At 37.1% G+C, this 23,208-nt stretch overlaps 1 protein-coding gene across 4 annotated transcripts in view; it reads left to right on the top strand.

The window, feature by feature from the left end:
• The window catches only part of AFF4 (ALF transcription elongation factor 4), a 72,697-nt gene that overhangs the window by 26,369 nt on the left and 23,120 nt on the right, over nucleotides 1-23,208 (top strand). For 2 of the 4 annotated variants that reach the window (XM_072400878.1, XM_072400881.1), the window contains exons 2-6: nucleotides 4,414-4,500; nucleotides 19,447-19,605; nucleotides 20,304-20,430; nucleotides 20,838-21,593; nucleotides 23,071-23,115. In XM_072400878.1, coding sequence (XP_072256979.1) covers nucleotides 20,308-20,430; nucleotides 20,838-21,593; nucleotides 23,071-23,115 — 924 coding nt within the window. In that variant the 5' untranslated portion in view covers nucleotides 4,414-4,500; nucleotides 19,447-19,605; nucleotides 20,304-20,307. Of the gene's footprint in view, nucleotides 1-4,413; nucleotides 4,501-8,994; nucleotides 9,119-19,446; nucleotides 19,606-20,303; nucleotides 20,431-20,837; nucleotides 21,594-23,070; nucleotides 23,116-23,208 lie in introns of those variants that run through there. The other 2 variants (XM_072400879.1, XM_072400880.1) reach the window with 2 other exon arrangements.

Genomic DNA, 23,208 nt, shown 5'->3' with positions numbered 1-23,208 from the left:
AGAGTAGAAAAATTGGATATACTAATGGGGCAGGCATTACAAAGTTGTAACAAATAATTGGAAGAAGGTAGAACACTGAAACAACAAGAGGTTACTGGATACCCATGGCATAAACAACTGGGAGCACTAAATTTGCCGTGTTTTGCCACACCCCCTTTTTTACCACCCGGCTACAGCTTCCTACCACCCGGCTGAAAAAAATTTCTGGGGAGAACACTGATATATATATATATATATATATATTTTGTTTGAAACTGACCCGCAGTCAGTTTTTTTAAAAGGTTCCATGAAAAAAACAAACAAACCAAAATAAATCCTAGCCAGTCAGGCACTAACTATACAGCAGGCAGATTCCTCTCTACCAGTTGGTGGCAAACCCAGCCAACTCAACACAAACGTTCCAGTAACTTTTACTCACAAAAAATGGCTCTCATAGGCAGCTTTTCTGTACCCCAGGTCAGAGAGAGCTTTCTTCCTCGCCTTCCCTTTTTAGCTGCTGCTGTGCAGTAAATTAAAGGCCAGTTAAAACCAAACTCCGGCCTGGATCAGAACACCTCTGCGTGACATGCAATCCCAGGTCTGGAATCCCAGCAGACATGTTGCCGGTAATCTCTCCCATAGGAAAGGAAACATGCCATTTTAAAACTTGATCAGGTGTCAAAAGTCAGCCTTGCTTGCTAGCTTTAAGGCCATGAGGTGCAGCCAGAGCTCCATCATGTTGCCTGGATGAAACATAGGAATGTTTATGTGGCTTACTCTAGGCAGACGACCAAGCACTGAATGTGGTGGAACTGGTTCCAGAATTAACTAAATTCCACAATGCTTTATTTTCATTGCTCAGAAAGCCATATTAGAAGGCTAAATATAGTCAACTAGGTTCTTTTTATCTGACTGTAATTTTTTGTATTTTGATTTAAAAAAAAAAAAAAAGGAAAATTTTCTTCCTAGATTGGCTGGAGATACTAAGGACCCATTCACACTGGTCCAATGCATTATTGCATGTGTGTATGTGATTTTTTCCACCAGCTCTAGAGCAGTGTTTTTCAATCTTTTCTGAGCATTTTTTACATTGAAAAAAATCATGCGGCACACCAAAAATCAAAGATATTACAAAATGACACTCTGTAGCTAATTCTCTTGTCCCTAAGAATAAACAAGGCAATTAAGCTACCTACTGCCACCCACTAACCTGGAAGAGTATTACATTACTCTGCCAGTCACTACAGCACAGACACTCGACAATGGTAATTGGATAATTTCCCACGGCACACCTGAAGATGTCTCACGGCCCTGCTTAGGTGTTTTGGGATCCCATATTGCAACGCTACTATAGCACAGATATAGTATTCTGGGGGTTGTTTTGTCAACATTTGTATTGGGGTCTGAGACATAAGAAGTGCATAAATGCCTGGGGACTAATATAGTAATGAAAGTTTCCAGTAGAAGTCCCAGTCACTAAAGCTACCTACACACGTCAGATTTTTATCACCCGATAATCGGCATCGGCCAATTATCGGGCGAAAATCTGCCGTGTGTACAGTCGGTGTCGTCCATCGTCCGGACGACCGACCTGCCGGATCCACGGACGATGGACGACAGCCGATCGTAATGAAAGTGAAGGGGAGAGCGCGCAGCAGGGTGCCGCTCCGTCGCTCTCCCCCTCCCCTCTCCATAGAGCATGAACGGTGCTGTATGTACAGCACCGTTCATGCATCGTGCACTCCCTTGTCGTTGGAAAGGATCGTGAAAGATCCTTTCCAACGACAAAAATTGGCAGTGTGTACGTAGCTTAATCCCTATTAATCCTGCTGATCTGCTGCTTTGCCTGCAGCAGATGTAATCTTTAAGCATTTTTGAAGGAGTTGAAATATTTGTTTTTGATTATTTTAGACCTTTATGTGCTTAAAAGTTTATGTAAACTTTTTTTTATGTGGTTTTGATATGTAAAGTGTTACCTTATATCTGAGTTCAAAACATACCAGGTGTCAAACATGTAAAGTGTGTCCAGTACATTATCTCTGGAAGTTTAATTTTCTCCCCTTGCTGTTGTGTTGGGACTATGAAGGACTAGCAAAGGAGTGGGTTTTTAATAATTCAGAAAAAAATGGCCAAGCTTGATTTTACAGCAAGGTTTGGAAATCCTTCAGGCTGGTCCACAGGTATTATTCTGTATTTAGAGAATCTTGAAGATATAATACATGGAATACATCTTTGTTTTCCACAAAAAAGTATGTAAGTAACAGGTTGTAATGTACTGGGTAGCTGATCACTGTGCACTTTATAAATGGTTAACCGTTTCTCTTTTATCCAGCCTTTTGTTGACGGTTCACACAACATTCACTGGCGGGCATTTTGTATTCAGTGTCTTGAGGCCTTTTCAACAGACACTTGATAACACTGTGCAGCTGCTGAAAAATTTTGAGTAGTGTGTTAAACTGCCTAGACAAAATTGAAAATTGAATAAATCCAATAAGAACAGATGTTTGTCGCAACATAATTTTAGGCAGCGTGGTGTCAGTTATTGTATAAAATCCTCACTGTGATTTGATCACAAACAAAGCAAAAAAAAACTTTATGGAGCCCAGATATTCATTACCTTCTTGAGCAAGCTTTGCTTTAATATTAATAAAATACAAAAAACTGCAGAATTTGTCTTGGTCATTAAAGAGTTACAAGATATTGCTCATCTGTGTTTAGCAAACCACCCCCCTATGAAGCCTTTTTTCTGCACACAAATGAGCAGGGAAGCCTCGTTGGTAATTAGGAGTAGTCTGTATGTCGAATGTCCTTAATTCGGGGACTACCAGTATCTGATAGAGGAACTATACTCAAAAAACAAAAACACACCTTCAATCCCGCAGGGCAGTCTGATCATTCCGGGTTGTCCGGCATCAGCTCCCGCGTCGTCTCGGCATCCGTCCCGGAGCTGGCGCCATCTTCGTGTTCTCTTCCGGGTTCTTCATCCTGTCAGATGACCCAGGCGTGAGGTCGGGTGACGTAGAATGCAAAAAAGATTTGCCGATCTCGCTGCGCATGCGTGAGATCGGCAAATTTTTCTCTTTGAACAAGAAGGCAGGTCCTTCTCGGGCATGTGCAAAAGGATCGCTCAGGAGCCTCCCAGGATGCCTGACATAGGTGGCCAAGAGTTAGGGGTGGTGCTGCACCCCCCCTCCTTTTTTTTTAAACAGTTCTCTACCCTTTTATGTAAAGTGAACATTCTGAATTAAGGTACGCTTTAAGTATGCCTGTTGCATGCTTTAAAATGGACCCTAACTGACCTGTGTAGCTGCACAAGCTGTAAAGTAATTCATCAAATGTGACAACAGATTCATTAAAGTCTGGTTTCTATAAGCTCACAACCACTTAATTTCTGGATATATTAGCTGGCAGAGGAAATACGTTTTTACTATTTCTGTTTTAGATTTAAAAATGTTTACAAAATTAAATTTCTCACAATTACTACACAATTTCCTAGAAAACTACATAAGCCATTCTGTGCATAGTTCTGGCAAAGGTTTATGATGAAGAAATACCTTAAGGGTTGTTTTGGGAAGTCTGGATTATTAAGGACGATTTACTTCACATTTTTTTCCTGCCTTTTAAAATATATATTTTCATGAATTATAGACTTGTATTTAAATACAAAAATACTTTATAGAAGTTGCTATACTTGTTTAAACTACAGAAGTGATAAAGTCTCTCTAAAGAATCTATGGAGTGTAGGCTGATGTGCTTTTTGCTAAAGTTGAGATTTCAAATGCCACAACTCACATGCATGCACTTTTTTTTTTTTTTCTAGTACCCAAAAGCGTCTACATTTGTATTTACTCTCTATGCATTTCAGTGCTTGAGTGCATTTCTGGCAAATCAATGTGTATTTTTCTGTAGTTGCAGAGTTTTTATAGGGATGAAATTTGAGGGAAATGTATTGCATATACATACAGTTAGGTCCATAAATTTTTGGACAGCATCAACTTTTTTCTAGTTTTGGTTGAATGAAACTCATGAAACAAACAAAACATGCAGTTGAACTGTAAAATTCAGTGAGTTGAACAGAAAGATTGCAAAAAAAATGTGAGGAACTGAAGCCTTTTTTTTTTTTGTTTTTGTTTTTTTTTACACAATCACTTCATAGTAATTTGTCCCCTGCTGTGAAGGAAAGAAAAATGCACAGTATCATGTTGAAAAAACTAAAAAAACAAAAATAGAACTTTTGTGTAAATCTGGTTTTAAAATGTGTTAAATTGCCAGAGTGCATTGTGAGAGTGTTGCAACGTAATAGGAAGATTGAATTCTTCACAAGCAAGATGACAAAGTTCTGTTATCTGTGTGGTTTTCATCTATAAAATGTTTTTTTTTTTCTAATAATCAGTTCTATTTGAAAATGTTACTTATTTGTTTTGCATTTATTAGGTCCAGTGTGGAAAATACAAACTTTTAGAAGCATGGTTGAAGCACAGACCTTCATTCTGCACATAACTGGAACGGTGCTGATAAATGGTATGGTGTTCTTGGAATTTTTCTCCTCACATCATTTTCTTATGTAAACTTCGGATTTCCCTTCATTTTCTGTACTAGAGACAGTGGCTAGTAAAATAAATCGAACCTACCCAGCAAATTCAGACGGCAATAAACCTAATGTCCTCCAGCCAGGTAATTAGGCAGGCTCGGTTTGACACACATTTCTTCAACATTATTGCATAATCGAAAACATTTGTGACTGATCTCCTTTCCCCCCTTCCTCCCTTTAACTTAATTGAAAGTTCGAAGTTCATTGATTCTTTTGCTAATTATCCAGTTTTATTTATTATGGCTGATTTGCAATAAGACTAAAATCATTTTTGCACTAGGAGTTTTTTTTCAATTATTAATTAAATCAAATTAATTATTCTTAAAATTGCTTTTTGTAACCCTAGTCTATCAGTATGCTTTTTTTTTTTAACATAGTGAATAGTACATTAAGGTGAATACCTATAACTGACTATCTAGGGAAATAAATGTAGGCTGACACAAGTCAGGGAAGTCAAGTCACTGATGCCTTATGTCTAGTAGGCAGTTTGCAAAGTACCATATATACCCGATCATACTAATCCTACTAATATATATTATTGTAAAATAAAAACAATGTACCTCTTTTAGACCTATAACACCGGACAGAAATGAACCGCCCAGGAGGTTATTGGTCAATCTAGCCTTATCTGGGTCGGCAACTCTTGAGCCTCCTTGTTGTGGTTCCCTTCCCGATTTACTGCTACCGGCGTTAACACTTTTGCCGCCAGGGTAAGGGGACACTCCCTCTCCTCCGTATGCATTACGGAGGAGAGGGATTTCCCTTCTGGGTCGGTCCTGGTGGGGGCAGAGCCATCAGCGCGGAACTCGAAATAGTCCCTCGCTGATAGGAGTCCTGTGTCCCATGTGTTCCCGGGTGCTTACACGTGGAACACGGGACTAGATGCAAAAGCAGTAACAGAGAGCCAGGCAAAAAGAAAGTAAGTTTAAGAGTAAGTTATATCAACTAATGATGCATAATTTATCAGATGATTAATATATGATTAGTTACTAATCATATAATAATCATCTGATAAATTATTTTTACTACACAGTATTTATATAGTGCCATCATATTACGCAGTGTTGTACAAAGTCAATAGTCATGTCATTAACTGTCCCTCAAAGGGGCTCACATTCCAATGTCCCTACCATAGTCATATGTCATTAATGTAGTCTAAGGTCAATTTTTGGGGGAAAGCCAATTAACTTAAAAAGTAAAGAAGTGAACCTTACTTGTAGAAGTGAAACTTGCCAGTAGCTGCAGCTTTTCCCACCCTCGGCTTATACTCGAGTCAATCAATTTTTCCTGTTTTCCAAGGTAAAAATAGATAGGCCTATACTCGAGTATAAACGGTAATCAAAACACTTAATTGAAATAGACGAATCCGTTGGAAAAACAAATAGTGACCTTCAATATTTCAGCACAATGATTTTTCTTTTTCTATTACTTTTACATGCAAATTTGCATTTCTAGAAAACTGATGCCTTTTGCCCTGACCACAATTAAAAGGAGCATCTCATAGTAAGTAGTATGGAGGCTTGCATTGCTGATCCCTCCTCCATCCTGGCAGTTTTCACTCCCTAGCTTTTGTCCTTTATTGTTTGGGTTTAAAAAGAATAGCTTCCTTTAGTTAAACTGTGGAGAATAGAAATTTCCATGCCAGGTCCATTTCTTTGTTCAGTGACTCAGGATCCCAGGACAGTGGGGTGCGTCTTTCTGCAAACTATGACCGTCTTTCATTGCTGATTTCTCCCATCCAATTCATTATTGGTCAGTAAGGCTGCTCATCACTTGTGGGCCAATTGTGAAGCTTGAAAGCTGATTGCCGTTTGCAGAGAAAAGCACCCTATTGTCAACAGATCATATGGTACTATGCAAACAGATTGTAGAACAATCTACCTATTGGCTTTACATCTAATGGTGGAATTCCAGTCAGTACATACTCACTTATACAGTGTTAGAATTATAATCTAGTTGAAGAAAACTATTTGTATTATCGATAGGCAACCTTCTATGTTCCTGAAATGTCTATCTACTGGGTGGTATTAATAAAGCTGGCTAAACATTTTCTTCCCAAACCAGTAAAGTTTGTATTAAAAAAAACCCTAAATGCTTTTCTCAAACCATTTGACTATTTTAACATTGTATTGGTAAATTAAACTGTCCGTAAGTGAGGAACTAGAAGTTTATTTGTAAAGTGTACATAAACTGTAATGTTAAAAGTAAGGTAGGGGGAATGCAGAACTCATGTTTAACAATTTTTAATAGGTGCATTTCAAGGTAACAATCATACCTTTGTTTTGCAATATTTGTCAAAAAATGTGTTCTCTTATACAGTGACATAGAAAAGCAGTTTTAATTATATTTAAGAAGCAAAAAAGAGTAAAAGTAGCATGTGTAACAAACTGATTAATTCTATTTCTTGGAAAACGTGTAAATGAGTGAAAAATTAGAAAGAAATTGCTGAAAATTTTTTGCATAAAATTGATTTCAGGTTTCACAATAGTCATAATTTTGTACATTCTACGTTCTAAAAATTCATGCCTAAAATATCTGTGATGTTTATTTGTATGTCAATCAACTTCCTTTTTACTCCCTTTTGGTTTGGTTTGTTATCTGTTTAGTAAGAGCACAAAAATACCTGTTGATCCTGGTAGAATGCAATGAATTCCTAACTTCCTCTAGTGTGCTGACAACACTGCACTGAAATATAAAAATATTAGCTGTGTTTGAGTTTTGTCTCTGGATTACAAAGAATGTCCCCTTTAGGCTGAGACTACACGGACAGTTCCTACCACATTTAAATGCTTTTTTTTATTTAATTTTTTTAATTTTTTTTACACTTTTACTAGTGTTTTAAAGCTTGCCTTTAAGCTGCTGGAAACAGTCTATGCCGCAGTTTCCGTGTTTTTACTGCATTTACTTTTCAAGCATTTAAAATTCTTTTTATAATATAAGGTTTTTGAAAAGTTTAAGCGTTTACCTGCATTAAAAACTTTGCTAGGAGCGTTATATCTATAACAGTGGTCCCCAACCTTTTGAACCACTAACTTTACCAACTCCACGTTGTGCATCCACAGGGAGCCATGTGTCACTCAAAGGGAAAGAAACTTCCCCCAGAGTGACGTCATGATGCCAGAACCCGCCCACTCTCCTGTCCAGAGACACAACCCACCCATCGCCTTGAGCCTGGGATGCTTGCAGGAGACATGGTCCTTGGCGCGCTGGCCAGTGCACTGGCCAGAGCCCTGGACCACAGGTTAGGGACCGCTGATCTATAATGCTCAAAAAGGTCTCACAAGGAAATGCCCTCATTGGAATGCATGGTAATTGCAAACAAGCCTCCGGTTAAACGCTGGGGAAAAAGGCCATGTAGTCTAAGCCTTAGATTATAGATGGTGAGGGGAAGGTGTTCTGTAATGGCTAAAAATTGTGACACTGCTAAAATGTAAAGCAGCCACCATCTCTTAAGACTTTGTATCCAGTTTGATACACTTGAATCCTTGTGTTATTGGTTTTAAGCAATATACATTTTAATTAGTATTTTTTTTTTTTTTTGCTGCAAAATTTTTGTTGCATACTGTCGGAAGGTGGACTTACTATAAAGTTTATCTTCCTCTGCTGCTGGTTCTGTCAGAGTGAAATCTTGGCTCAATGTGACACGTGGGTCACAGACAAAATATGTACATACAAATCATAATACTGGGCATAGAGGTACTGGATAATCTACAAATATTTGGGCTGTCTCGCTATTGATTTTGGTTTACGATCGCCACACCTTTTACCTGCTATTTTGGAAGCTGGAAATTTTAGTTTTCTGAGAGCATGTGGTTTAGGAAATTTTGATGACATTTCTCACTGAAAATTCAATGTTTCTTAAGCTACGTACACACGGCAGATTTTTATCGCCCGATAATCGGCCGATATGTACAGCACCGTTCATGCATCGTGCACTCCCTTGTCGTTTCACGATCCTTTCCAACGACAAAAATTGCAAATGTGTACGCAGCTTTATTCTTCTCTTGCCAATCTGGATGGCACAAAAGAGAGCAATGTCTCGAGGCTAAAGCTACGTACACACTTCCAATTATTATCGTTGGAAAACGAACGACGAACGATCGACGTCTTCCAAGTAAACAACTAGTTCACCAAGTCAGTGTAAAAACTATGAATATTTATTTTTTTTTCTTTTGTGCTTCAAATCTTTACAATTTGTGAAAATTGTACAGGTTTAAAATCTGTTTCACTTGGTGACATGTAACATTTTTATTAACCAACCAGTAGTTCTAAAGAGTTCTTTTATGGGTCACTGCTCAAGCATAATATAGGTTTGTCATCTTGGTCAGTCAAGCACACTGTTTTCACAAGAAACCTTTCCCTTGTGAAGTTTTTTACCTAAAAGTGTCATTCTTTTTTTCTAGGAGGTGGAAGATTATATTCATTCCTTGTATCAAGTTATTGTTAGGCTGTTTATAATGGAGGACCATTCCCCTGTGGATATGATGGTGTGCACCTACTGCAAGTACCTGACTTTAATTGGACAACAGCCCAACACCAAGTATATAGGTGCGTACACACTTCCAATTTTTATCGTTCCAATCGAACGACGAACGATCGATTTGGCAAAAAATTGTTCGTAAAAAAAGTAACCAACGACGCCGACGAACGAGAAAAGACGCTGGAAACGAACGACCGGACCGGCGGATCGGATTGGACGACGATCGTTGAACATCGTTCGTGTGTACGATCGTTCGTTGATCGTCCATGTTCAGAGCATGCGTGATGAACGAACGTCCGTTCACTTTCCTGTCGTGCACATAGTTCCTCTATCGCTTAAACGATCGTATCTATTGTGTGTACAATATCTACGAACGATCGTGTCGTTACCTCTATGTGCAGGATCGGTGCTATACGATCGTTCGTGTATATCGTGCAGGAACGTTCGTCGTTCGTTTTCCGACGATAATAATTGGAAGTGTGTACGTAGCTTTAGTCTTAGCTTTAATTGATTTTTTGTCAGCCTTCTAGTACATCTTCTGCTGTCCTTTTGCTCCCATCCCCCAACATCTGGCTAACATCAACATTGTGTTCCTATTAGACACCAATGTCTACGTCATGTCTCCATCTTCAATTGGCCATGCACAGAATGTGGCCTTGGATGATGCTGTGTCTGTATAGTTTGCAGTTGGGCAAACACACAACTTGGCAAGAGCTGCACTGACCAGTGAATGTGAAAGTAGTGTTTTCAAGCTTTTTGTAGAGAACAGACATTTACTAACACTAGACATGAACAGTTATTCCACACCTTTTTTAAATGTGAACATTATGATGCACAATGTAGGGCTTTTTCCCCCTTTGGTGTAGATTTTTCACAGCTACTGTAAGCTGTATGCAATAGCCCTTATAAAGTGCTCCTGGTTACTTAGTAGTTCAGCTTGTTTGTGTCTAAACAAGAGTCCAAACCTTTTCATAGGTGATTTAGTCAGTGAGAGTTAGATGCCAAGGTTTAGCTCAGTGTGGAATCTTTTTGTGGACTTTTGGTTGGCTGTTACCCAGAGCAGGAAGTGTTATGGAGAGGTTCACAAGCGAAAATAGATGGAATAGTAAGGAACACTAATGCAGCCACCACATTTAAAGGCATTTGTTTTCTTGGGTTTACATACTCTATAACTTTTATGTTTTTTAGTTAATATTTTGAGCTCCTATTTAGACTTTTTATGGCTTTCGATGGCATTAGTGAAGTTTATTGGTAAAATAACTTTGCAAATGTATGCAGACAATCTAAAATATGATCCTTTAGTAAGTATCTAGTGAGATTTACACAAGGCTGTGGAGTCGGTAGGTAAATCCTTCGACTCTGACTCCTCAGTTTCTGGTACCCCCGACTCTGACTCTCCGACTCCTCTGTATTTACAGGGTTTCTCATTTTATCTTCACACTTTTGCTTTCAAACTTCACAAAAAATTTAGACCCCCTAAATATTCATAAATCATTAAATGTATTATAAACTTAAATATAACACAATATTTTTACCATAAAAGTTTTTCTCAAGAAACATTTATAAAAATATATGAAAATAAATGGACGATTTGTCAATTATGTTTTTTTACTTCTATTTCAGGGACTAGTATCTATTTCAGGGATTTATACTAAGTAGTATACTTTAGTATTGCACTATATGCAGTCAAAGGGTGGTAGACCGTTATCTGAATGGAAGTGATGCCTTCCAGATAGGAATGGTTTTGGGTTGTAATTGTACAACAATACCCAAAATTATAAAGACCTATGAATCTTCCGGTGAAGTGGAAAAATTACCAAGAGGAGGTCTGAAAAATTCAAAGTTTGATAAAGCCCATAAGGAGGAGTTACGCAAGTTAATGTCCGAAGATTGCGGAATAAGCCTCAGGGAAATGAAGGATCAATTATTTGTCAAATTTGGAACTAATGTATCTATTTCAACAATAGATAGATGAATTGATACATTCAAATGGTCATTAAAAAGAACTTCTTTAATTCCTGAGTTAGCTATGCTAACAAAATCCTTGATCTCATTGCTAAGGAAGATGGAAAAAAACATCTACTTTCCTAAAGAAGTAGGTTTTAACATCTCAATGAGAATAAAAAGGGGAGGATCTTCTATTGGGCAAATGACGGTGCATGTTGTGGCTGGAGTGCGTTCCAGAAATTATTCAATTTGTTGAGTTAGGAATAAAAATGGGACCCTCCATTTTAAGTCACAAGCATTTATTCAAGAAGCATTCCTCAATTATATTGATGAGGTTTTGAATGTTTTTATTGAAAAGAGTGTTCAGCATGCCATCCTAATTATGGATAACAGCATGCCATCCTAATTATGGATAATGTCCCCTTTCTTAAAACTAGCCATGTAAGTGGCTTGGTTGAAAGTAAGCGACACCAACTCCCTATTTTTACCACCATACTCCCCATTTCTTAATCTTGTTGAGAACTTGTTCTCTAAATAGAAAGAAGTAGTAAGAAATAGGCTAATTAATTCAGGTGCTTTATTAGAAAGCATCAATAGTGTATTTTTAACAATAAGCGAGCAGGATTGCTCAAACCATTATACAAAAATGTTAAGCTTTTTGCCTAAATACATAAGAGCAGAAAGCATTAATGATTAATAAATCATGTAATATAATAATACATATTTTTGTTTAATGTTTCTTAGGAAAAACTTTTATGGTAAAAATATTCTGTTATATTTAATTTTATAATAAATTTATTGATTTATGAATAATTACGGGGTCCAAATTTTGTGAAGTTTGAATGCAAAAGTGTGAAGATAAAACCCTGTAATATGCTAATGTATTTTCCAGGTTGATTGAAGGAAGGCAACATAGACACCATTTAATCACAGAACTACTGACGCTGACGCTCTACTGTATTGGCCAGTTTAACCCCCGTAGCGTTCTAATTCTGTCATTTTTTGATGCAAAAAGTGATCCTATTTTTTTTGCATAGAAATTTTTGTTTATATTGTGGGCCTGTAATTCTTAGGATTAACTCCCAGGTATGATAATTGGGGATAAGGTAAGGGGGTCCCCCAAAGGTACCCCGAGTGTGACTCGGGATTACCGCTTTTTGCAATTTTTCCCACCCTGAGTCATACTCGGGAATACCGCTAGGGGGGTTAAACAAAAGACAAAAAAATTAAAACAATGAGGTTTTATTTATTGTTTTTATCAAGCATAGCATGCATACAAATCAGGAACAGGAACTTTACCAGTTTAACAATATGAACCACATTCTTAGGTAATTTTTAAACAAAAACAAAGCTTAACTACATTACCAAAAACAAAAGCTGAAAAACCTAAAACAGTTTATATAATAACTTGGAATATAGTTGTAGAGTAGAATAGCTGTTAAATGCAATCCAAAACTTACTCAATGTAGTATTGTTCTAAGAAACAGAATTGCTTCTGCCAGATCCTCTTTCATAGAAGCTCTTAAATCTGACATCATTATTTTTAGAGCTGAAAATAGTCTTTCAACTTTTGGGTGAACTTGGGTGGGTGGCATTGCTTTTACGGTTCTAGCCACATCACATATTCTTGGGATAAACAAGGATGGCTTCTTCGATGAGCGATCATACTTTTCTACTTCTTTTAATTCTTTAAATAAACTCCTGCTGGAATCTTTGTATTTGGACGTTTTCTGGTTGTTTATTCTTCACGCATATGCAACGTCGCATATGTCAAAGTCTAATTCTTCATTTGAAGAGGAAGATCCTGAGCTGCCAGTGCTTATAGCTTCATCCAGTGGTGGTGTTTCAGGTAGTAATCCCTTCATGCGAACTGCTGCATCAGAGAGCCTTTTTTTTCAGTATCAGTTTGGCCATCGCTCAGCAAAATTCGGCTAATTGGCAGCTCATAAATAGCAGCTAACAAGATTTGATTATCTAGTAAGATATTCTCTTTTCTTCATTAAAGATGCAATGCAATCAGCTATTATGCCTCCACTTTTGTTCAGGCAATAAATGAAGCTCTTCCATTTCAAGAAAAAATTACCAGGTGTTAAATCTTTAGATTGCAAACTCTTGGTAACAGTAAAGGGGTTAGAAAGTAGATTTTCCAGTGCTTTTACTTGTGTCCACTGGCTTTCAGTTAATAAAACATTTTCATTGTAAAGTTCTTCAAGAAAGTCTTTTCGGTAAAGCAAACACTTCCCCAGCGTGTTGTTTGATCCAAAATTACTCTTTTTCCTGCATGTCTTTTCAAAATGGCATCTGTTTTAGGGGCCCTGGCTACAACAGTTACTTGCCTCAATTTGCCAATTAGAGTAGCTGCATGACGATCTTTCAATCCATCTCCTATTGCAAGTTGCAGAGTATGAACAGCACAACGCATATGTTGAATAGTAGTATGCTTAGATGCTTCTTCAACAAGGTTATCCAAAATGTCACTATTCTCTTCACTTTCACTTTCTCCAATACTTACAGAACTGTTTCCTTCAATGTTGGTTTGTAACTTTCTTCATCTGCTTTATTCATTTTCTCAATTATGCTCAACTTATTTGAAGCATTATCTGTCACAATACAATTTAAAATTTTCTAGAACATCCTCCACTAACTTCTGAAGATAGTCACTGGTGTGATGTGCCTGGGTGTCCTTTACTCCCAAGGTTCGCGTTATTGTTTTTTTTTTTTTCATCAACAAATCTAACATTAACCCCCTGGGCGGTTACCCAGAGCCTGGTTGGGGGTAAGAAAACTTTGCGCTGAAAGTGCTTACTCCGAACCAAGTTCGGGGTATCTAAAAATAGAAACAAGCCTTACAGTGCAATACAATACAATACAAGGAAATCTTTATATAATATATATAATTGTATAAAATATACATATAATATAAGGTACTGTACAGTTACATTACATTATACACGGTTTTTTATTGTATTATATGTTTTGTTTTTTTTTACGTTTATTAATAAATTTATTAAATATTGGACATATTTTGGTGAGTTATGCCTAAGAATTATAGCCTACAATCAGAAATAAATTTCAATGGAAAAAATGTAACGCTTTTTGCATAGAAATACGGAAAGAATTAGAATGCTCGGCGTTCCCATACGCATCCCTCGGCGTTTCCTGATGACGTTGGTGCGTGTGCCCGTCGACGGGGGTCGTAGAGGGAAATTCAAATATTTTTTATTGGATTTAATACAAACTCCTGTATCCAATCCAATACAAAATAATACAAAATATATTTATGTGGTTTTATTTATAGGTATGTGACGTTGGACGTTGGGAGGTGTTTTAGAAAAATTTAGTACTATACAGTATACAGAATTATTGCATTTTCAGTGTTTTTGATTTATTTATGCATTCTTGTTTAAGCTGATTTTTGTGTTTTTTAATTTAATTTTATTATAATTTTATTATAATTAAGTTATTTATTTTTTTATTTGTATTTTTTACGTGATTGTGTGTTTCAAACTTTCCTATATTCAGGATTTCTACTAGACCTTTGGACATATTTCTGTAAGTTACAGGTCTTCAATTAAAAAAAAAAAAAAACGCTTGGTACAGAAATCCAGACATCAGTGAAACGCCCAGGAGGTTAATAGCTAAATAATTGACTCTGTGACGTGTGCATGCATCCAATTTTTTTCAAGACAAAATGTCCCTCAGACCTTTTCGTAGTTCTTTTCTTTTTACATTCGGCCTCTTCAATGTTTCCTTATACTCTCTTTTTAAGGCAAACAGAAGTTGTTTTGCCATTTCTCCATTTAGGCCTAAAAAAGGATAGTGGTACACTATTCTTTACTATCATTTCAATAATGTAGTTTTTGAATTGTTCTGGTGTCATTGATATGTTAACTTTCTCATATATAAAGAATCCTCTTAGTTGTGTTTGGTCTCCAGTAGATTTCTGAACATTTTTTATTACAGAAGTAGATGGAATATTTTCATTGTTATCTTTCTCATTTACAACTTCTATCACTTCTAACACGCTGCGTCTTTTCAAATTTGATGCTCTTGTAGGTGCATTTTTGTTAGACCCACTGACTAATTTTTGCATCACATTGTTTTTCACTATCATCTTCAAGAATACATTGGCACACGTAATGTATCACTTATGTGCTCATAAACAGCAGACTTTATCGTGTTTGTTGACAGATTTTCTGCCATTGTGAATGGGGTGCCGATTTCACTAAAATGTAAATATAAAATATGTTATGCAAGCATATTCTTTGTATATTCTTTGATTTAAATACAAACATACATAGTCCTTCACTATTGCAAGGATGCATACATCACAGCACTATACACACAAATAAGCTATAGCCCTGCACTAAACTTAGACATAATTTGTCCTATACAGAAAAACATATGCACAAACATATATACTATACACACAACACAAAGCGCTGCATTTTACCCAGAAACATACACACAATATGTACTATAAACAAATTTCATACATTCCTGCATCATACACACAAACATACACATAGCTCTGCAGTTTTATCCAGAAACATGCACACAGCCTTCCACTACACACATGCAGCCATGCAGTTTTAAAATAAACATGAACACTTACAGTTAAATCCAAAAAGCTGTTCCTCCAAGTTCTTCTAAACTCTCTTAGCAGACAGGAAGGTTGAGCAGACGCTGCTACCTTTATCTTTGTTTGCTGATCTTCTGCTAAAGACAGGGCAATGGAGAGTCCAGACAGGACACCTGAACACACATCAGGCTGGAGCACTCACCTACACCTATATTATTACACCTGTTTACACTCAAATTAACTTGTTAAACACATTTTATCTGAAATAAAATAACACTTTTTTTATGTACACCCAGAATACAATAATGGGAATGTCAAGTTGTAAAATGGCTCAGCTGAACTTCACACTAGTAGAAATTCAACTATGCACTGGGCTTTATTCTTACATCAGAGAAGTGCTTAATTATGACTATTGTTTGTGAAATAGGACATTTGAACTTGCTGTTTTTTTTTTTTTTATAATTTAAATTTGTCAGGAGTCGGCACATTTTTATTCACTCCGACTACAGGTACCCAAAATTCTCTCTCATTCCTCCACTCTGACTCCACAGCCCTGCCCTGCCAACCTTTGATTACACAAAGAAATGCTTATTTTTCTTCACATCCTTTTAGCATATTTCTTATCAGCCTTATTTTCTCGCAGCACATCTCATTGGCCTGTAATGCTTTAGTGCAGGGCTCCATACGTCAATACCAAAGTTAAAATCTGGAACTTTCATTAATTGATAGTTTTGTTTTTTTTTTATATTTACCTGGAGTACTACTTTAAACTGAAACCAAGAACAAAAATTCAATGTATTGCAGTATGATTTTTTTTTTTTTAGATCTGGTGGCTGCGTTAGTTTTTCCCCAGGCCAAGAACTTTAAAAGTTACCAAAAAATGCAATGCTCTCGTTATTTCTTTCTTTTAGCGAACACTACAAAAACATGTCCTCTTTCTTTTGTAAACTGCTTATTCCTAAATCCACATATATTGGTGGTGAATGAAATAGAACAGCCATGGTTCAAGTCACACTTAATGACAACCATGGCTCCCTTTAGAGATCGGAATTGCATTATTCATAGGAATGCTATGCAGCAGTTAGTCCTCTGCTCCCACAGTTGTAGTTTAAAAAGAATAAATAAATATTGAGCAGTGCATGGCATTATACCAGATAAATGATTGATGCCAGGGAATTACCAGTATTTCTGTTCCGCACACATTGACTAGGGTATGCCCAGCTTTAAGCTCTGTACATACATCAGATGATTGTCGCTTGAAGAGATCTTTCTTGATAATTTCCAATGACAGATGATCTGTTGAGAGGGGAGGAAGAGTGAGTGGTGCCCCAATGTGATCAGCAGTCATTCCTGTTCATCAATTCACTACAACGTTGAGGGGGCTGCTTTGCACATGTCAGATTTTTGTCTCAGACAAGCACAACTATTCTCTTGGGCATCAAACATTTGATGTATGTACATCACTTTAGGTAGACCTATTGATTGTGATAGAAGGATTTACAGAAACCAGTCATTGGCCTGTAAATAAAAGTAATTTTTTTTTTAAAACATTACACAATATAAGAATATTGACATAAAGCTGGTCTTTTTACCACGTATATTTAAAAATGGGTAAAAAGTTTGTATGTCCTCTTTAGTGTGACAATCAAATGATATAAAGATATGTGATGTATTCTAAATATTTTCATTAAAGCTGTTTGTATAGAAACTAAAATGTCATGTTTAAAAGAAGTTTTCTTGTTGGAAGTATATTGTTAAACTACAGACTTCCAGAGAAAAAAAGTTCGTAAGAAATCTGATCTGCGCAGTGGTGACTAATCATGACAGTCACGTACCTGCTAGCCTGATCCAGACACTTCCCAGCTAACTTGAACCTTTCACTCAGGGTGTTCCACACACAACTTCTTCTGGCTAAGTAATCCAGTACGAGGTAGATTTAAAGGGAATTTTACACATCCAGTAGTAGGTGGATTTAATGGTAATTTGACAGGTATGCCCTTTGACTAAAGCCTAGTATGTTTTTTACACCCAGGTTCAAAAATAAATTTGTCTTTTAATGTGTTGAACCACAGTCCCTAAAAAAATACCAGTATTTCATGAATCCTGAAAATAGGATTGTTCAGGGTAGCAGCAGACCTTTTATTTTTTTTTTTTTTATAAGCGGGTAAAGTGATAAAAAGGTAGTGCAGCAAAAGTTGTTTTTCTATAAAATTACCTTACCACATAATGCTGTTGGGTTTTTTCTCAGGTTGGGGAATGTTTTTTTTGTTTTGTTTTTTTTTGGTTTGCTTTTTTCTGAGATTTATATGAATTTCACAGGTTAAAATTACTAGTTCGAATTTGTACATAAAATTTGTTTTGGTACGAGGAAATATGTTCAGGATATATATGCTATCCTCCATCTGAAATTGAAGAATTTTGAGAGTAGTTATTTACCCATGTAATTATGAGTTACATATGATGCGTTGAAACCAGTGACTCCAGTTTCTGGCATGCAGTTTTAAAACTGATAGATATTTAGGTGATTATGTAACAGTACCTAAAATCTGGTCATACAGAATAAAGCATGCTACTGGTTTTTAACTTTAATGAATTTTTGTACCCATGTAAATAATGGGGGGAGAGTAAAACCTCTGTGTGATTTTGATTGCTTTATTTGCCCCTTTTTGAGGAAATCATCCTCACTTTGTCCTTGTTGCCTCCTGCCGCACACCCTTAGTACACTGGTGGGATCCAGAACAGTAAGAAAAGAAAAATCTCTTTAAAAACACAGCAAAAAACAAGTGGTAACATTTTACCTTGTTACCATAACATGAATGTTCTAATTATTATTATTAAAAAGTATTTATATAGCGCCAGCATATTGTACAGCGCTGTACATTAAATAGGGGTTGCATCTTATGTCAGAGTTTCTGTTGCTCTGAAGGAGGTATAGGACATTTACTAAAATCCACCCAGTGAGACAAGCATCAATTAAACCTTTCAGAGGTTTCAACCCTTTTCTCTTTTGAGGAAAGAAAATGCTCGTTAGTAATAGTTTTCAGGTATCCAGGTTATGGTTTTAAATAGTAACAGTCAGTCAAATTCATGTGGGTTTGTTTGGTTGGCTTCCTTAGTTCAAGTACGTCTTGGACGCATACCCCAATGTTTCAAAAACTTTCAGGCCTTCCATCATGCTTTTACTTATTAGCATCTGCCTTTATACATTTGATGGCACACTGATGGTTTTATTTACACTTCAGAGTTGCCTATTTAGCTATGAATACTGGGCATCAGTGTATTAGTTACATTTCCTAATATTGCAGGACATGTCATGCTGTTAGAACTAGCTCTAAATATTCAATTTAAACAGAATAATAAAGAAGAATAATCAACACTTTTAAAGCACATCTAAACCCAAAAACAAGATTGTAAAATATATCAGTTTAACAATCCTTAGATGTGTGTGTGCTTAAATCTGATTTTCCCTCCCTTTATTTTCACTCCTCCCTTTATTATTTGTAGGGAGGGATTTTTCCCTCCCTTTATTTTCACCTGATAATTCTGCCAATACCACAAATCATGTCATAGAATAACAGTTCTCACTGCCAGTGAATGAACAGTGTTGTCACTCTAAGCTGCTCTTTTAATTTTGACTACAAACCCCATTAAATTTTCTTATCTTCATTACACAAAGAAGCATTGCTTTGAAATTCATAGAAGAAGGCCTACAAAAATATCTTTAAGTTAATTTCAATAATTGTTATCTGACACAAGATTTCCAAAAGGATCAACATGTATTTTTTAGTACTTGCAAAGGACTACTCCTTCCAACACAACTAATGATTTGTAAGCTGAAATAAATGTAATTTTTGTTTTTGGGTTTAGATATACTTTAAAAGTGATGGTCAGCTGTGATAACCAAAAGTGAGGCTTTGAAGGTGGAGCCAAGCTCAAGCTTTACAGAAAAAGTCAAGATTTGCAGTAAACTCGCCTATCTAGATCTCTGGATCGAGTGCTCATTTTAACATGTGGTTTTTACTGAAGGTAACTTGCACATTTTTTTTTAATGATATGGCTTATCTGATTTCCAAGTGTTTGTTACAGTTTTAGGTTTCCCTTACCCATACTGTTTGTATTCTGTGTCACTGTGAACCTTTATGTAGTCCTTTCCATAAAATTTCCAATATGCATGTGTGTTTCTTCTTTTTCATTCTCCTGTGGATCCTTTGCTAAAGCCTTATATCATGTTGTAATACATCTTCCCACTCTTTACTGTACTATGTTAATATGTTAAAAACTGCTGGAAGGTAATGTGCACCAGGTTTTTACCTCTTGTGGGGCACTTTGTTCAATCTCAGTTGTCAGTGGTGACTTTACTGATGTTCTCAGCCTCTGCCAGATGCCCTGATTAATAAAAAAAAAATATAGCTGACAGCTGAATTTTGACATTATATTAAGCAAAGGCCGTCAAGTGTAAGTTTCATTTTAAACTTACCTCTGTCATGGTACCTCAGATTCATGCTTTCTGAAGTTCTTCCTTGAAAGTGTTTTTTATTTTATTTATTTATTTTTTCTAGAAATGTCCTACCCACCTGGATGGGTGAACTCAATGCCTACCCCTTACCTTATATCATATACAAGGCTTTAAACTTTCTGGAAAAAGTTACATCCATGCACATTTCATGATTTTGGAAATATACATAATGTTTACTCCTAAAACTAATTAGTCTTGTTTGTTTTAGCAATATGAACCGTGAAGAACGGAACGTGCTGCGTATGAAAGAAAGGGAAAGGCGAAATCAAGAAATTCAGCAAGGCGAAGAGACCTTTCCATCTACTTCTCCTCTCTTTGCTGAACCCTATAAAGTTGTAAGTGGTTTTGATCTAGATTTATACAAATGGGGTAGTTCAAAATTATCATACCCTAAATCTTTCTTTGTAGCTGCTGTTTTTTGTTTTGGCCACTGAACTTCTTGAGTTTATGTTGTTTGAAGGACACAGGCAGTTGGTCTCTGTCCCCGACAGAAGAGTTTGTGTTCAGCTGCTTAGTCAGTAGACCATCCACTTTCAGTGGATTTAGTTGAGGATGTTTATAAAGTTTGTCTGTATTTCATGTCTCTGTTTTTATTGATACATTTTTGCTTCATCTTAAGGTGGTTTGTCATGTCTGTATGTATAATTCAAGCTTTGATTGTTGAGTTTTTTTTTTTTTTTGTAAATGTTTTAGTTAATCTTGTTAAATTTTTTCTCTGTATGTTTTTATCCCCCAATTTTAGACAAGCAAGGAAGATAAATTATCCAACCGTATCCAGAGTATGCTGGGAAACTACGATGAGATGAAAGAAATGATAAGTGATCGACCTCTGCCAATTGAGATTCCTAAACACACTGTTCCTCCCCCACCTTCAGATGATAAAACTGGACAAAGTTTTTTCACAGATCAGAGACATAGCAACTCTCACCAGAGCAGTAAATGGACTCCCGTTGGGCCTGCACCAAGTACTTCTCAGTCCCAGAAACGGTCCTCATCTAGCACCCAAGGAGGACACAGCAGGAGCAGCGGGGGTAGCAGTAGTAGTCAAAGACACGAAAGGGAGACTTACAGCAGCCGTAAGAAAGGGCAACATGGATCAGATCACTCCAAATCTCATTCTATCAGCCCATCCAAACAGTCTGCATTAGGTTCTAGTCATTCGCGTTCTCATGGGAATGAGCACCATAGCAAGGATCGACCACGCTCTAAATCTCCAAGGGACCTTGATGCTAACTGGGATTCTCCTTCTCGAGCACCTTCATTTTCAAGTGGGCAACACTCCACCCAGTCTTTCCCCCCATCGTTGATGTCTAAATCTAGCTCAATGCTGCAGAAACCTACAGCCTATGTACGGCCCATGGATGGGCCAGAGTCTATGGAACCAAAACTGTCTTCTGAACACTACAGCAGCCAGTCTCAAAGTAACAGTATGAGTGAACTAAAATCAAGCAGCAAAGCACATCTAACAAAGCTGAAGATACCTTCCCAGCCGCTCGATGTACGTTTGCATTTTGTTTTCTGCTTGTGCAAAAATGTCTCTTTCAAGTCATTTTTGTGAAAGTTAAAATTGCTACATAAATAAATGATCTCTGTGGCTGCAGGTGCATGTAGGCCTCAAAAATGCCAAGAGTACAACTGATGTAATGATAATAGTGCTGCTTTTTCATTAATGAATTGCAGGGCCTGTGGTGACACTTCTAAATGACTGAGTCCATGAAACACTTCATTTCCTTGGGCTGCTAGGTTAAATAGTTCTGGGAGGCACTAAACCTTGACACAGATTTGGTGCCTTCCAGCAGTTTAAAGACTTTTCCCATGAAACCTATGAACTGATTGTTAAACGCATGGTTGTATATGCTAAGTGTATTTGTGATAGCAGGTGTTTGATATTTGTTAGGCTCCCACCTTCTGCTACCATCTAATGCCATTGATTAGTAGTATCGCTATTGAAGGAAGTTATTCAGTTTTTGTGAAAGAGCTAGTTGGCTGGTTGTCATGATAACCTTCTGACTTTGATTATTTCTAGGCCACAGGCCCAGTATACCATTTCAGACCAAGTGTTGTGAATATATTTGCTGCGTAGCACACAAACAAAAATGCTGGGGACGGGACTACAAAAAAAGAATAAAAAATTATGAAAAGAATACTATTCCAAAACGAGCAAGAGCCAGACTGCCAGGCTGATTCATAAGCTTTAATCCATCTTTGTTACCGTTTAAGGGAGGGGGCCATTTTAGGAGGTTAGGAAGGCACACTAGGCCGGACTCTCTCTCTTACTGATGGCTCCACCCCCCACCAGGAATGCCCCTGAAGGGAAATTCCTCTCCTCCACAATGCATATGGAGGGGAGGGAACGCCCCTGAAGGGAAATCCCTTTCCTCCGCAATGCATACAGAGGAGAGGGAACGCCCCTGAAGGGAAAACCCCCTCCTCTGCAGTGCATACAGAGGCGAGGGAATGTCCCCTTACCCAGACGACGGAAATGTTAACGCCAGCCGTGGTAAATAGTGAAGAAGGCATAACAAGGAGGCTCAAGAGCCACATGCGGCTCCGGAGCTGTGGGTTGCCTACAACTGGATTGTCCTACAACTAGCATGCTCAGGTTAAGGCCAGCAATGGCAGTCTACTTTTTTTTCCTCATTATTACTTGGTTAGTTGGTCTTTCCTTTTTAATGGCAAAGGAAGTATTTATTCCTAGCTCCCTTATAGAACCTCCTGGCTCTTCGATTGCATTCACCAACTTTACATTCTGCAGTAATTAGTAATTTGCTGCTTATAGCATGGGATGGAAAATTTTGCTTTGGAGCATTGTAAATGGAAGTACTCGGCTAATGCCCTGGACTGGCAACTACTGCAGCTAAGCTTTTGTAGCATTAATTGTAATCTAAACATCGCTAAAAAAATTTTTCCTGTTATTTTGTGACCATGCGTATAATGTTCTACAACCTTGCTTATATTGTGTGTATTTCTCATAGGCTTCTGCATCCGGTGATGTAAGCTGTGTGGATGAAATTCTTAAAGTAAGTATATTTTTTGGTTGTCAGAAAGAATAAACCATGTTTTTAAAGTAAACCTACATGGTAAATGTTATGATATTTTAGATTATGATCAAT

This window comes from Pyxicephalus adspersus, chromosome 2, assembly GCF_032062135.1.
Source record: "Pyxicephalus adspersus chromosome 2, UCB_Pads_2.0, whole genome shotgun sequence".
In the NCBI taxonomy this organism is placed as follows: Eukaryota; Metazoa; Chordata; class Amphibia; order Anura; family Pyxicephalidae; genus Pyxicephalus; species Pyxicephalus adspersus.
Note: the sequence above shows the minus strand (reverse complement) of the source record. Positions and strands in the feature narration are given on the sequence as shown.